The 16,621-nt window shown below is 40.2% G+C and overlaps 1 protein-coding gene across 1 annotated transcript; it reads left to right on the top strand.

Moving 5' to 3' along the window:
* The first annotated feature begins 1,283 nt into the window (after positions 1-1,283).
* On the top strand, positions 1,284-14,028 carry LOC122562608 (beta-crystallin B2-like). The gene is made up of 6 exons (XM_043715594.2): positions 1,284-1,302; positions 7,044-7,126; positions 7,326-7,444; positions 10,357-10,489; positions 11,398-11,540; positions 13,709-14,028. The coding sequence occupies exons 2-6, from the start codon at positions 7,067-7,069 to the stop codon at positions 13,875-13,877; spliced, it is 624 nt and encodes a 207-aa protein (XP_043571529.1). The 5' UTR covers positions 1,284-1,302; positions 7,044-7,066; the 3' UTR covers positions 13,878-14,028.
* The last annotated feature ends 2,593 nt before the right edge of the window (positions 14,029-16,621 follow it).

The following is a 16,621-nucleotide window of genomic DNA, read 5'->3' on the forward strand; positions in this document are numbered from 1 at the left end:
AAAAAAGAAACCAGGATATAATCCTCGCCATGAAACTCATAAGGCTTTTCAGAAAGCAACATTGGAGTTCGTTGTAATTTACTCAGCTCGAGCCGTTAAAATGGCAAGATTGGTTGCAGCTTTTCAGGCTACTAAATATTGACACTGATGTCCCATCGGCTTTGTACAGACACCTCCCTATCTATCACTAATTCCAGAGAGGGCAAACAACCTTCTTTCCCAGGACAGGGAGTGGTGGGATATGGTGACACTGGATGGGACAGATGAGGAACAGGAACTGAGAAGATTTCCCTCATTGCTCTAATGACTGTGATAACTGAGTTCTGGGAAGAGAAATGTGAAAATCAGGCCACCTTCCCAGGAAGTTTCTTTCTGTCCTAACTTCAGAAGGTCCAAACTCTGCAACCTCACCATCTGCAAAGCAAAGTTTGAAGAAGACATTGGCAGACTCTTCCTAGGTTCCTGTTTCGGCCGGGTGATCACGGCATTTGTTACATCTCGGTGTTGTTGGCCCAGGGTACAGGAACTGTGCAGGAAATCTGCCTGCCCCTGCAAAGTCTCGCTTGCATACGGAATAAAGTTTCTCGGTGGACAGATTGGGGGCAAGACATTAAAACAAAACAGAAGGCGGCTCCATGTGAACATTTTAGTGGTGCACGAGTATTCAACCTAAATTCCTTGGCACGGAATTCCTGACTTGCTGCTATATCCAAACAAATGGGTTGAAGACAGATCTTTTAAAAAGGTGCAATCAATATGATGTACTGCATTTGAAAAAAAGGGCATTGGAATTAAAGTTGTATCAGTAACTGCAATGTGATTTTGTTTATTCATAATTTCATCCCACATGAGGAATTTCACACAAGAGTAACACCCTGTGTTTAACTCGTTTGCCCACTCTCCTTTGCGTTATTTTTTCCGGATCTATGGGGAAGTTCTGGGATGGGGACCAGGAGTCTGGCTCAGAAACCGCTGGAGTAGGGCTGATGTGTGCTTTGTCTGCAAGGTCACGCTCGCAGCTCCTGGCACTGGGAAAGCTGATGCAGGCACTCTTCAAATCTAAACAATGTGGGCACCCCATGAATGTGAAAGCTAATGAAATAATTCTACCCGTCTTGTGTTCAGCAAAACAATGCTCTCTGCACGTCAGTAAAAACGATGCTTTATTTAGCATTAATCCCATTCCATCTATCCACCAGCTCACTGTAACCATTTAACAAACAGTTTTTGGCATGGTTCTGTTTGAGTTCAATATAAATTCTCTGACAATCCACCACCCTGCACTGACAGGACCGGATACTGGTAAGAGCTTTTACAGCTGCTAGCAAATATAAAGGAATAGATAACTTGCATAAAATAACAAGAATTCAAATTTTTTTAAATACAACTACTGCTTGTCATTTGCTTTGCTTCTGTCAAATATTATATTTTCCATTGAAGGTTACTTGAGAAAGTGCAAGTCTTCTACAAATTGTCTGGTGGGATAGCCAGTTGTAAGTAATGAATGAACAGATTTGGGAATGGATGGCTGGGTGCACAAGGAGACTGGTGATAGAATGTTTTAACTATGAAATAAGGTGCGTTAAGAGCAATATTAGACAGTACTAATGCCATAAATATCAACATAAAAAAAAACCTGAAGTGCTTGGTACTTTTAATGTTGTGTAGAAATTCATTAAATTAATTAATATGATTAAACATGTTATGATTCTTCAAATGATACATAGCTAAATTTAACTTGAAGTGATTGTGTGGGAAGGGACTGAGATGGAGAGCAAAGCATTTTGACAGCATGAGGCCAGAGGGGTTTTAACAGCTGGATCTCATCTCCATCAAACTTATCGACTTCCTTCTCAAATTGAGTTGTTAATCCTCCAACATTGTCTTGCAGGCATTAGGAATTTAAGATGATTTTTTGTGATACTCCTGCAAACAATCTGGGATAAAAATCAAGATATTAAACTTTCCATGTATTGACATTTTTTTATTTATTACATATGTGGAAGGTGGAGTAAAGATCATCAGATAAGATGAATCCAATTGGGGAACAAAAATAGTCTGTTTCATTTTTAAGATTAGAATGGGAAGGCAGAGCAGCTGGAGCAGAGACCAATACCTGACTGTGGCCTTGTGAGATGACTCAAGACAGAAGGCCACTTGGTGAAATCTTTAGGAATACACCCAATTGAAATTGACTACCCCCTGACCAAAATCAATAGGAAGTGACATATAGCAAGTGGGATCCTCAGGAATGGAAATGACAGGCAACAGGAAGTCAAAGCAATATGAATGGACCCTGCACTCAGTTCAGTAGTTCAAATTACCTCAGGATCAGGAGAGGGAATGTGGGGAATAGGGTCTGGGTGAGAATAGGGAAGACGTAAACTTTCATTTCAGGATAAGGAGGGGCATTTCCATTCCTCCTGATCCCACAGACGAACTAAATTAACAGGAAAATATTTTTTTTTTCTTAAGAATTTGACCCAGCTCCTTTTAAGTTGGCATGGTATGTCCACAGCAACGAATTTCCCCTGGAGGCCACAGTTGGAAGTGTGCAAAAGGTCACCCAAGAGAAAAAAAAGGCAATGAATCAAGAAATTTAAGTAACATCATGAACAGTGAGACATTCTGGAGATGATTGCACCATATAAATACATTACTGACTTCTCACAGCTTCAGAGCTTTTTTACCACCATGGGTCAGTTTCATGCCAAAAAAATTTGCCATGTATAAATGACTACTGATGTTTCTCTCTGAGTGATAATATTCACACTGAAGGTTTAGTCACTCTTGTATTATTGGAAGACTACTGAAAAATAAACAGCTGCTATTATCAAGAATTTATATAGCTAGTGAGTGTTACAGTATCTCTTGGAATATTATGAACTGAGGATTATCTTTGTAGTTCTATACGATTACCTGACTGTGATAAAATGGATCGTAGGAAAGACATTGCAAAGTATATTTTGCGATAGCAATGTCATGTATTTGCAAAACTGAAAATTAATCTTGTCCTTGTCCTCACTATTATGGAACTACCTCAGTGATAGCAAATGACAGAAGTCATAAGGACTGATAAGTTGCTTTCAGCAATTCATTTATTTGAATTTTAGGGAGAGAGAACTTGCATGATTAACTTTGAGAGAAGTCAAGAAAGGATAATGGATGAAGAGGTTTTAATTTCATTAAGGAAGGATCAAAGCTCACTCAACTGTTATAGAATCATAAAGATGTACAGCACGGAAACAGATCCTTTAGTCCAAAATCGTCCATATCGACTAGATATCCCAACCTAATCTAGTCCCATTGGCCAGCACTTGGTCCATATCCATCCAAACTCTTCCTATTGATATACCCATCCAGATGCCTTTAAATGTTGCAATTGTACTAGCCTCCACCACTTCCTCTGGCAGCTCATTCCATACACGTACGTGAAAAAGTTGCCCCTTAGGTCTCTTTTATATCTTTCCCCTCACCCTAAACCTAGGTCATCAAGTTGTGGACTCCCCGGCCCCAGGGAAAAGACTTTGTCTATTTATCCTATCCATGCCCCTCATGATTTTATAAATATCTGAGGTCACCAGTCAGTCTTTGACACTCCAGGGAAAACAGCCCCAGATCAAATCTTCCAACCCTGGCAACATCCTTGTAAATCTTTTCTGAACCCTTTCAAGTTTCACAACATCTTTCCAATAGGAATGAGACCATAACTGCACGCAATATTCCAACAGTGGCCTAACCAATGTCCTGTACAGCCGCAACATGATCTCCCAACTCCTGTACTCAATACTCTGACCAATAAAGGAAAGCAAACCAAACGCCTTCTTCACTATCCTATCTACTTGTGACTCTACTTTCAAGGAGCTATGAACCTGCACTCCAAGGTCTCTTTGCTCAGCAACACTCCCGAAGACCCTATCGTTAAATGTATAAGTCCTGCTAAGATTTGCCTTCCCAAAATGCAGCACCTTGCAATTATCTAAATTAAATTCCATCTGCCATTCCTAAGCCCATTGGCACATCTGATCAAGATCCAGTTGTAATTTGACGTAACCTTCTTCACTGTCCACTGAACCTCCAATTTTGTTGTCATGTGCAAACTTACTAACTATACATACTACGTTCATATCCAAATCATTTATATAAATGATGAAAAGTAGTGGACCCAGCACCGATCCTTGTGGCACTTCACTGGTCACAGGCCTCCAGTCTGAAAAACAACCCTCCACCACCACCCTCTGTCTTCTACCTTTGAGCCAGTTCTATATCCAAATGGTTAGTTCTCCCTCTATTCCATGAGATCCATCCTTGCTAATCAGTCTCCCATGGGGAACCTTGTCAAACGCCTTACGGTAGTCCATATAGTACACGTCTACCACTCTGCCCTCATCAATCCTCTTTGTTACTTTTTCAACAAACTCAATCAAGTTAGTGAGATATGATTTCCCACATACAAAGCCATGTTGCCTATCCCTAATCAGACCTTGCCTTTCCAAATACGTATAATTCCTGTCCCTCAGGATTCCTTCCAACAACTTGCCCACCACCAACATCAGGCTCATTGGTCTATAGTTCCCTGGCTTGTCCTTACCACCCTTCTTAAACAGTTGTACCATGTTAGCCAACCTCCAGTCTTCTGGCAACTCACTTGTGACTATCGATGATACAAATATCTCAGCAAAGGACCCAGCAAACACTTCCCTAACTTCCAACAGAGTTCTAGGGTACACCTGATCAGGTCCTGGGGATTTATCCACCTTTATGCGTTTCAAGACATCTAGTACTTCCTTCCCTGTAATATGGATATTTTTCAAGATGTCACCATCTATTTCCTTACATTCTATATCTTCCATGTCCTTCTCCACAGTAAACACTGAAGCAAAATACTCAATTAGTATCTCCCCCATCTCTTGCAGCTCCACACAAAGGCGCCTTGCTGATCTTTGAGGGGCCCTATTTGTTCCCTAGTTCCCCTTTGTCCTTAGTGTATTGGTAAAACCTCCTTGGATTCTCCTTAACCCTATTTGCCAAAGCTATCTCATGTCCCCTTTTTGTCCTCCTGATTTCCCTCTTAAGTATACTCCTACTGCCTTTATACTCTAAGGATTCTCTCGATCTATCCTGACTATACCTGACATGAGCTTCCTTATTTTTCTTAATCAAACCCTTAATTTCTTTAGTCATCCAGCATTCCCTACACCTAGCAGCTTTTCCTTTCACCCTAACAGGAATATATTGTCTCTGGACTCTTGTTATCTCATTTCTGAAGGCTTCCCATTTGTGGATCATTCTATTTAACAAACAACAATCACCGAGAAATTACTGATCCTGGATTCAAAGGAGGAACTTTTAAAATATTTGTTCATGCGACGTGGACATGGCTGACTTGGCCAGCATTTATTGCCTAACCTTAATTACCCTGGAGAGCTAGTGGTGAGTTCCCCTCTTGAACCACTGCAGTCCTAGGGTGTAGTACTGTTGGGAGAGGATATCCCAGATTTTGACCCAGCACAGTGAGGGGACAGTGATATGATTCTATGTCAGGATGCTGTAAGGCCTGCGGGAGAAGTTGCAGTTTTTGGTTGTGTCCCCTGCGACTGGTATCCTTATTCTTTTACGTGGTACAGGTCACAGGTTTGGAAGATGCTGTTGGAGGAATGTTGGAAAGTTACTGTAGGTATCTTGTAAATGGTACATACTGCTGCCACTATGCATCAGTGGTGGAGGAAATGATTGTTCAAGATGTGGATAGGCTGTCAATCAAGTGAGTTGCTTTATCCTGGATAGTGTTAGTGTTCTTGAATGCTGTTGGAGCAGCACTCATCCAGCACTCATTCTATCACCAGTTGGACCCATGTCTTGTAAATGGGTAGACTGGTATTGGGGAGACAGGAGGGACAGGAATTCCCAACCTCTGACCAGCTCCTGTAACCACAGAATTTATATGACTGGTCCAGTTCATTTCCTGGACAATGGTAACTCCTGGATATTGGGAGTGGGGATTCGTCAATGGTAATGCTATTAAACATAAAGGGATGATGGTTAGATTCTATATTGTTGGAGATGGTTATTTCCTGGTACTTCTGTGGTGTTACGGTTACTTACCACTTATCAGCCAAAGCTTGGATATTGTCCAGGTTTTGTTGTGTCTGGACTCAGACTGCTTCAGCACCCGAGGAGTTACAAATAGTGCTTCAACATTGTGCAATCATCTGTGAACATCCCTACCTCTGATCTTATGATGGAAACCAAATCATATGATTTGCAGCACAGTGATGGGCTCACTACTGTTCTTGACCAAGCTGACCACAGTAATCCAGTGAGTGTAGTGGCATGGATTTTACCTCTCCTGATATGAATTTCATTCCATTGCTAGCTGTAGATCTTCCATGAAATCCAGCAGCAGCAATGCCATTCTGCAAACTATCAACCAATCAGATTGAAGAATTCTCACTGTAATATAACAGGAAGTGAAATCAGAATGGAAGACTGTTTATACTTCATCTTAAAAGGAGATTCTAACAGAATTACACATGGGATTAAAGGAGAAACAAGAATATTAAACAATTGAACAAAATATAGTATGTTAGAAATCAATATATTTTATCAGTGGAGAAATTTGGCATTGCGCAAACAACAAATTTGATTTTTTTACAGGGCCAGGGTAGTTGTTCAGCTTTGACTATGATTTAGCATGCAATAAAAAACCCAATTACACCACATTCAACAAGTATAACTTTTGTGAGAAAAATGTTAGTCTGAAATATAACTTGGAAGTGGAATTTCCCATCGCTTTCTAATTGATTTACGTGCGTCAGGATTTAAGTAACATAATCTGTGGATTAGGAGAGAATCAATGGTAGAGACTTTGGGATTTCCATGCTTGGTGGCATATATGCAGTGAGCAAAAATTGCTGTTAGTTTCACAGAGTAATGACAGAGATTGTAAGTACTTTTGCTGTCATTACAACCACAAAACCAGGCCACTGCAGTTTGTTTGAATAATCACCATACAGATTTAACCAGTCTTCTTTTTTCTGCAGAGACATAGGTACACCTAGCAACAATGGCATCAGAACAGAACCCAACTCCCAAGCAGCACCCCACCTCCACAGCTGGGCATAAGGTTGGTCCATTACTTTTCCATATCCACCCATCCTTCTTTAAATGTTGTGACTTTCACTCTGTGTGAACAGAGACAATTGGTTGATACTGTCGGCCAAATGCTTTCCAAAATCTTTAAAGATTTTGTGAATAGGTTTTCCCGTTCTTATTCAAAATAAAGAATTGACTCATCTGAATCTCACTTTATTGCACTGTTTCAGATTACCCTGTACGAGCAGGAAAATTTCCAAGGCCTCTTCCATGAGGTGACTGGCCCCTGTCCCAACTTGAAAGAGACTGGACTTGGGAAAGTTGGCTCCCTTGTGGTGCACACTGGACCGTAAGTATTACACGGCATTATGTGAACTTGTCACCATAGGAATGAGTTGTTCAGTCCAACTGGTTGATGTTTACGCTTCATGCAAACATTTGGGCGATTGCTGGAAAATCTGGAGAGTTTGAGACTAATTGAACAAATGTGCTAGAAAATAGTAAATCAGAGTTGCAGAGCTGAAGGCAAATGTGACATTGATGGGTTACACTGGGTTAATACCTGTATTACACATATGGCTAACTGGGCACTGAATCAAAACAGAGTCTACTGAATCTGAAAATAATGGACCCAAATAAAAGCAAAGTATAACCTAAGTCTGACAGTATTTACAGAGGGATAAACAGAGTTGGGATTTCACATTAATGATCTTTCATCAGAGCTGGTACAATTTAGTGATCTCACAGTTTTACGTTGTTTCAGAGATGAGTAAAGGAGGGATGGTAGGAGAGATTTAATTAGCAAGAAGTAATGATTCCACCAAAAGAATGGTAGTCAGACAAGGAGTGCAATAAAATATTTAACTGGGTGAAAGTATAAATGGTAGCACCAAAACCATTAACAATAACTGCCATCTACAAACAGAAACACAAACAAAATTGGGGGGGGGGGGCAAAGTTATGTAACTGTTGAAATTGCTGAACTGAGTCCAGAAGGCTTTGAAATGCCTAATTGAAAGTTGAAGTTCTATTCCTCAAGGTTATGTTGAGCTTTATTGGGACAATGTAGGAGGTTCAGGACAGAGAAGCCAGGGTGGGAATGGAGCAGAGGGTTAAAATGACAGGGAACTTTAATCTCATGGTTACATTCGCAGGCAGATTACAGGTGGTCTACAAAGTGTTGACCCAATCAGTGTTAGGTATCCCAAGTGGAGATGAGGTCACATTACACAGTGAATGTTGGGTACTGAACTGAACAAGTAGATCAGTAGGAATGTTAAGGGCCTTGGACAGTGAGAAAGAAAGTGGCCAAGGGCAGGTGACACATTCCTGCACATGTCTGATAATGTGCTGTGAGAAGGGAAGGGGATATTGGGGATGGCAGCTGAGTGGACCATGTTGTCACAGAATGAGTGGCCCCCTAGAATGGGCTGGATTGACTGTTTGATAGTCATCATATTGCAGGTGACAGAAATAGAGGAAAATGACTTATTGAATATGAAGGCAATGGTGTGAAAGGTGAGAACAAGCAGAATCCATTCATGGTTCTTCTAGTGGCAACAGAAGTGAAGTAAAAGAAATCAAAGCCTGTTGACAATGATGGGGGTGGAGCTGAGGGATACAGGCATGGAATTCCTCAGTCAAGGATGAAGGAAAACATATCAGAAGCACTGCTTTGGAAGGCTGTATCATCAGAACAGATGTAATGAAGGAAGAAAAACATGCAGAATATATTGTATCCTGCAGAAAGTAATGTGTGAGGGAGTGTAGCCAACGTGGCTGTGGGAGTTGGTGGCCATCTCAACTATATGGTTGATAAGCTATCTCCAGAAATGGAGAGAGAGAGATGTCAATGTTAGGGAACGAAAGAGTCCGAAGTGGACTATACAATGTTGAATGAGATGTAAAAGTTAGAAGCAAAGTTGATTAAATCCTGCAGTTCAGGGTAAGAGGAAGAAATTATACTGGTACAGTCATAAAATGTCATCAGACAATTGCTAAAAGGATATGGATAAAGATGCAAAATCCCATGTAAAAAAAGATGGACTTTCTAATCTAGGCAGAAGTCAGTACTGAGTAACCATATGAGCATTATAGGGCCAACTACTTAGGACAGAGAAGTGTGGATGAATAGGAAAACTCTTTCTAGATGGAGGAGTGGGGAGGTACTGTAAATCATAAAGATTGTTTGAATTAAAAACGGAAACCCAAAGGAGGGAGAAGACTGAATGGACAATCAAAAGAAAATGAAAAGCCAATGAGAATGGAACAGAAGTTTTTAAAGCCAGGGTTTTAAGCACAAAGGCAGCAATAAGACTTTTACTGAACTCTGGATATCACAGCTCAGTAAGCCTAGCATGGACTCAGTCATCTATAGTGACCAATTCCAGAGAGTAATTAGGAGCAGGTCTCCAATCCATCTCTTCGTCAGTTCTTGAAAAGTAAAAAAACCAAGATTATATGAGAGTGTATTCTTTCAAAGAGGCATGTGGAAAATCCCTCCTGGTTCAATGGTTAAGAGGTAGGTGGATATTGAGGTATCCAGACCAGGAAGGTCCTTGTTGTGTGCTAAGCTATGTATGTCAAACTAACTAAAATGGCCCTGAGCTAAGGTCTTGACTGTCATTTAGTGATTTATCTATTTATCTTCTGGAACAGACACATGTGGAGCAGTTGGGCAATCTCATGTTGCACCCCTCCAATTGAATAAACAACTCGAATAATGAACCTATCAGTATGAGTCAGCAGCTTCAGGAAGGAAGAAGAGAACATTTGAAATAACAGAACATTTGTGCTGACTCATACTCATACAGCCATGAGAATAAAATACCAATGTCCGTGTTTAAGGAAATAAAAGTACAATATTGGAAATTTAAATAAATAATGGAAAGCTCCTTTCTAGATATTAGTTCACCTGCTGGACACATGTCTCAATTTTCTGTTTCCATCTTAGATTTTCTGCATTAATATGTTTCACTGTTGTATCTCTGGGAAAAAATGTTATTTGTGACACTAATGGTAATGAATACTTAAAATGACAGGGCTCTTTTAATTACTTCATGTCAAGTGTGTCTATAATAGGAAGCTCAAGTGTGATCATCATTCTTGGAGAAATTCTGAAATTGAATAAACATTTCTGGACCCTGAAGTTGGCAGCAACAGCAGTAAACCACCTGTCACAAGTTAAATACACTTTGCTGTTACAAGGTGGATAACATCTTATGTTGTCTGACACCACCATCTGCTTTGTTCTATTTTTAGATGGGTTGGCTTTGAGCAGACAGGCTGCAAAGGTGAACAGTTTGTATTTGAGAAAGGAGAATATCCCCGTTGGGATACTTGGACAAACAGCCGTAAGAGCGATAGTCTTGCTTCCTTCAAACCTGTGAAACTGGTAGGTTGGCATTGTTTGCAGAGATAAAGCTGAAAAAAAAATGGAATCAGGCCAATAGAAATATAGAAACCCCTAAAGTCTGCCTAATCTGCTACTTGGCCTGGTAAATAAGGAAATTGAGCCATCCTTATCTATTGATGGCATAGTAGCTTGGTGATTAACGCTGTTGCCTCACAGTGCCAAGGATCCAGGTTCAATTCCAACCTTGGGCAACTGGCTGTATGGAGTTTACACATTCCCCCTGTGTCTATGTAGATTTCCTCCCACAGACCAAAGATGTACAGGTTAGGTAGATTGGCCATACTAAATTGCCCATAGTATCCAAGGATGTGCAAACTGGGGCGAAAATGCAGGAGTGGGTCTGGGTGGGATGCTCTTTGGAGGGTCAGTGTTGACTTAATGGACTGAATGGCCTGCTTCTACATTATACGGATTCTATGATAACTCCTGGCCAAGTTCAATAAGGTGATCTCAACCAAAGCAGCAATTGAGTTTGAACCAGTCCACCTCTGGGCTAACAAGTGAAAAATCAGAATGGGAAATGGTGTGTTGATTCTATAATTTGCTTCATTCTATAATTTATGTCAGTCTGTAGGAGTGATGATCATCAATTCCATTAATGCTGCTGGAAGATATGTGTGTGTGTGTGTGTACAATAGTTGGGGATAAAGTTGATATTCCCTAAGCTAAACAATCTACAGATGTTTTGTGTTAAGGCTCCCACATGAGGAGGGGTCACTTCAGTGCTGAGCTGGTAACTGTGAATCTACATACCATATTGAAGCTGTGCTGTCATTTAGGAGGAAAGATATAAAGGGAGGAAGTTAAAGTAAAAACCGAAGGGCAGCCAATTGACATTTTCAGTTACTCCTATTTTGAGAAAATCCTTACCCTTTTGTGCCATGCAGGACGGAAATGAACACAAGATCATACTTTATGAAAATCCTAACTTTACTGGAAAAAAAATTGAAATCATAGATGATGATGTACCGAGTTTCCATGCTCATGGATACCAGGAGAAAGTGTCATCCATTCGTGTTTTGAATGGAACGTAAGTATTGGGATGGGGGCTTGACAAAAAACATTGTATCAGCAGCTTTTGATTTCTCTTGATGACAAACATATTTTGAAAACATAGAGGATAGAAAATGGAGTAGGCCATTCAGCCCTCCAAGCCTGCTGCCCCATTCAATATGATCATGGTTGATCATCCAACACAGAATGACCGAATTGTTATGGTGTAGAAGGGAGCCATTTGACCCAATAGGGCCTGCACTGGCTCTTTAAATGAGCATCATAACCTAGTGCCAATTTCCTGCTTTATCCCACATCCTTGCACACGATTTCTCTCCAAATAATTATCCTATGCCTTCTTGAATGACTCAATTGAACATGCCTCCATCATACTTCCATGCAGTTCATTTCATGCTCTAACTACTTGCTGAGTGAGAAGGTTTTTTTGCACAGTTTTTTGCTTCTTTTGCACATCACTTTAAATGTTTTTCCCTACCTACTCCATCCAGCCTGTTCTGTATCCTGTTCCCACCTCCTCCTCTTTATTTTGAATCCCTTGAGCTTAAAGAACTATACTTAACTCCTTCTTGAAATCATTCAATATTTTAGTCTCAACCTCTTTCTATGGCAGAAGATTGCACTAATTCATCACTCTCTGGGTGAAGAAATTGCTCCTCATCCCTGTCTCAAATAGCCTACCCTGTATCCTTACATTGTAACCACTGGTTCTGGACTCCATGGTCACTGGGAACATCCCTCTTGTGTTTAGCCTGTCTGATACAGTTAGAATTTTCTAGATTTCTCTAGGATTCCTCATAATTCTTCAATACTTCAGTGAACATGTCCGAACCAAACTGATCACTGTTCTTACATAAGTCCTACCATCCCAGAAGTTAATCTGGTAAACCTTTGTTGTACTCCCTCCATAGCCAAAATGAGCATCCTCAGATAGAAGACCAAAACTGCACACACTACTCCAGGTGTTGCAAGAAGAGATCCACCTCCCCTGTACTTGAATCCTCTCACTATGAAAGCCATCAGAGCACTTGCTGTCTTCGCTGCCTGCTGCGCCTAAATGCTGACTTTCAACGACTGGTGTACAAGGATACAGGGGTCCCATTGCACTTCCCCTTTCCCAAACTATTGCCATATATTCCATCAGTGCACTTCGGGAGGGCTGTCACTACTTTGGGAAATGTTCCCTTTGAGTAATGGAATAATTGACCCAGATTTTGGAGTACTATCAGCATTCACATACATAATTACTTGACTAAAATGTACACCATGTTCTGGAACTCTCCTGTACAGTTTAGCATGGAAATCGAGAAATTGTTGTTATTTATTCCCTGGAGGGTGAATTGTTTTAAATCCTTGTAGATTACTATCACGTAGAAGTCACAGAAATGACAAAACCCTCCCCCTTTATGCTGTAATATTATTGTTAGAAACCCCAGGAAAAAATCCTACCGTATTAATGTGATGTAAGGGAAATGTTATGAGAATCTTAAGTCGGCAGCCTTTGGCAACAGGCTGGTGACCTGTTCTAGACAGTGGAAACTTGCTGTGGAAACAGATGTGAGCACCTCCTTTGTCCGTGATATGTGCCACTTGCAGCAGAAGAGAAAAGACAAACGTGAGGTAAGTGGGTTTTTAATGGTAAATTCTGTCATAACCTCTACTTAAGAGCCTTTCTATTTCTGCAATACTAGTTTTATATTTGCATAATGCCATCAGATGTATCAGTGAAATCAATAGTACAGTCTATAGATATCAGTTTAAATTCCAAAAACTCTGTTTACGGTTGACCTGCTCACTGCTGTACTTCTTGGTCTGGCATTCTTCTACCCCAAAAAGGTCAAATAGATAAATGAAACAGTTTGACCTGGGAAGAAAGAATGATTTAATAGTTCTAATTTTCTTTCATCAGATTAGTATTTTTCAAATGTAATCTTGACAGTCAATGTAAACTAATATACTATGGTTCAACCTAAATATATTCTCACCTGATGTCCACACAGATAGGTGTGTCTAGCAGGAGTCACTGAAACATGATTAAGAAGGTGATGCTTTGATGGCTTTCCCTCACAGGGTTGTGTGGTCAACTGTAGCCTGTCCCAGCTGAGATCAGTACTACCTTGGGTTGGACATCTCTTCTTGTGGATTTCATTCCTCTTTTAGTAATACCTGTTTACGTCTTTCTTCCAGATGGGTTGGATATCAGTACCCAGGCTACAGAGGCTACCAGTACCTGCTTGAGAAGAGAGATTACAAGGATATAACTGAATTTGGAGCTCAGAAGCCTCAGATCCAGTCTGTCAGACGTATTAGGGATATGCAGTGGCACCAGAGAGGCATCTTTCATCCCACTAATTGAAAGGTTCCTCTGCTTCTAAGCTTCTTGCCATCAGTTTCTCACTGATTTGCTGCTAAATTCCTAAACACAGGTTAAATGAATGCCTTCCCATAAAATGCTGTATGAATTCAACAGCTGAGCCAATTCAATAAAATCCCACACTTCAAGCTTACCTTCTCTATCTGCGTTTTGCTTTTTGTATACAAACTGACAGAAGGAGAGGAGACAAAAATTGGCCTTCTTCCCAAAATTAGTTCAGTTAGATGAACAGTGAAGATCTAAAGAAAATATTCTGTTCATGATTCAGCTGGTTAAGGGAACATGCAGCTGAATTAAAGAATGCCTCTCAATTGACTGATCAGGATCATCTCAAGCCAAAGAGGGAGACAGTCAGAGGCTACAACTTACCTCATCTCCCCGGGTTATGAGGCAAACATTGCCTTCAGGTTTTCATCTTGATCATTGTACTGAAAAGTATGCATTTACTGTCTGTCATTTCGGATATTCCCCATACCCCAAACCCACATATTGTATTGGGCAGGTGCCTGACAGCTTTTAGTGCATGGCAAAAAAAAGCTCAGTGTAAGTCAGTGTCTTTATTGGAGTGGAGAAAATGTTATGATCACAATCCAAATTTTGTCCATATGTACACCCTACAATAAGGAAGAGATGTATTTGATCAGAAAGCTTAAACTCACTGGCAAACTCTAAGAAAAGCAGAGCATCTCAAAGTATCCTGTGAATGCCAAATGTCAATAGAAGCGGGAAATTACAGGCTACGTTGCTTAATATCTGTCATAGGGAAAATGCTAGCATCTATTATTAAGAAGGTTATAACAGGGCACTTAGAAAATTTTAATGCAATTATGAAGAGTCAACTATGGTTTGTGAAAGGGAAATCATGTTTGACTAATTTGTTAGAGTTATAAAATCATACACCATGGAAACATGCCCTTCATTCCAGCTAGTCTGTGCCAAACATAATCCAAACAAAACTAGTCCCACTTGCCTGCCCCTGACCCATATCCCTTCAAACCGTATCTATTCATGTACTTATCTAAGTGTCTCTTAAATGTTGTAACTGTGTCTGCACTTTCTCAGGATGTTCATTCCACACGGGAATCACCCTCTGTGTAAACCCATGTATTTTTTAAATGTCTCTTGTCTGTCCTTAAAAATATGCACCCTTGTCTTGAAATCCTCTATCCTAGGGAAAAGACATCTCATTATTTTATAAATCTCTATCAAATCACCTTATACACTCCAGTGAAAAAAATCCCAGCCTTTCTTTATAACTCAAACCTTTCATACCTGGCAACATCCTGGTAAATCTCTTCTGAACCCTCTCTAGCTTAATAATATCCTTCCTATAACAGGGCGACCAGAACTGGATATAGTACTCTAAAACAGGCCTTATCAATGTCCTGTACAACCTCAACATGACTTCCCAACTCCTATACTCAAAGGACTGAGCAATGAAGGAAAGCATGCTAAGCTCCTTTTTAATCTTTTTAATCTGAGCCCCAATCAGGGAACTCATAAATCCTGTTTGTATGTGACACAAACTTCAAAGAATTATGTACCTGAACTCCTAGGTCCCTCTGTTCTACAACACTACCCGATGTCCTACCATTAATTGTATAAGTCCTGCCCCTTTGTGTATTACCAAAATGCAATACCTTGTGTTTCGTAACATTGAACTCCATTTGCCACTCTTCAGCCCTCTTTTTGGAAAGTAACAAATAACATGGATGAAGGGAAAACTGTTGATGTGGCATATGTGGATTTCCAAAAAGCATTTGATTAGTTTATCACACAAAATAAGAGCTCATGGCATAAGGATAACATATTAGTATTAGTAGAGGATTGGTTAGCTAACTGAAAGTATAAAGTAGGGATCAATGAGTGACAATGTGTAACTAGTGGAGTGCTATTGGGATTAGTGCTGGACTGCAATTACTTCCAACTTATAGCAATAATTTTGATGAAAGGGCTGAATGTATGATTGCTTAATTTGCTGATGACACAGAGATAGGTTGAAGAGTAGATTGTGAAGAGAGTCTGTAACGAGATATAGATAAGTTAAGTGAATAGGCAAAAATTTGCCAGACTGAGTATGATGTGGGTAAATGCAAACTTTTCCACTTTAGCAGAAAGAACTTATGTAAATGGATAGAGTTTGCAAAACAGTGTGGTATGGAGGATTTGTGTGTCATCGTACATGAATCAGCAGACATTAGATTGCAGGTACAGCAGATAACTAGGAAGACAAATGGAATATTGGTGATTGTTGCAAGGGGAAATCAAGTAGAAAATTCAGCAAATTTTGGTGAAGCTATACATCGGGGCTGGTTAGCTAAGTTGAGTAGAAAACTGGCTTGTGCTGCAGAATAATGCCAACTATATAGGTTCAATTCCCATACTTGCTATGAAGAACTCTCTTGTTCAATCTCTGGGGCATGGTTAAAGCACCAGCTAGTCATCTCTCTTTAATGAGAGAGCAGCCCTATGGTCTAATGGAGTATGGTGACTTTGCCTTTTATAGTAATGTTGGTGAGAACATATCTGGAGTACTGCATATAAGTATTTACAAAAGGACGCAATAGCATTAGAAGCGGTTTTGAGAAGTTTCACTTGACTGATTCCTGAGATGAAGGAGTTATCTTACGAGGAAAGGTTGGACATGAAATAACTCCACAGAAGCCTGTGCCCTGTCACCAATACCCCCTTTATTTACACATGAGAGAGTCCTTGACATTGATTAG

The sequence above is a fragment of the Chiloscyllium plagiosum genome, unplaced genomic scaffold (genome assembly GCF_037043375.1).
Source record: "Chiloscyllium plagiosum isolate Xiang-an unplaced genomic scaffold, Cpla_swu_hap1 HiC_scaffold_24, whole genome shotgun sequence".
NCBI classification, from domain to species: Eukaryota; Metazoa; Chordata; class Chondrichthyes; order Orectolobiformes; family Hemiscylliidae; genus Chiloscyllium; species Chiloscyllium plagiosum.

Bases quoted from the DNA above. Each gene is read 5' to 3' on its own strand.
- LOC122562608 (XM_043715594.2), top strand. From the start codon at position 7,067: ATGGCATCAGAACAGAACCCAACTCCCAAGCAGCACCCCACCTCCACA. The intron at 7,127-7,325 runs GTTGGTCCATTA...GCACTGTTTCAG, and splicing joins CCTCCACAGCTGGGCATAAG to ATTACCCTGTACGAGCAGGA. The intron at 7,445-10,356 runs GTAAGTATTACA...TTCTATTTTTAG, and splicing joins CTTGTGGTGCACACTGGACC to ATGGGTTGGCTTTGAGCAGA.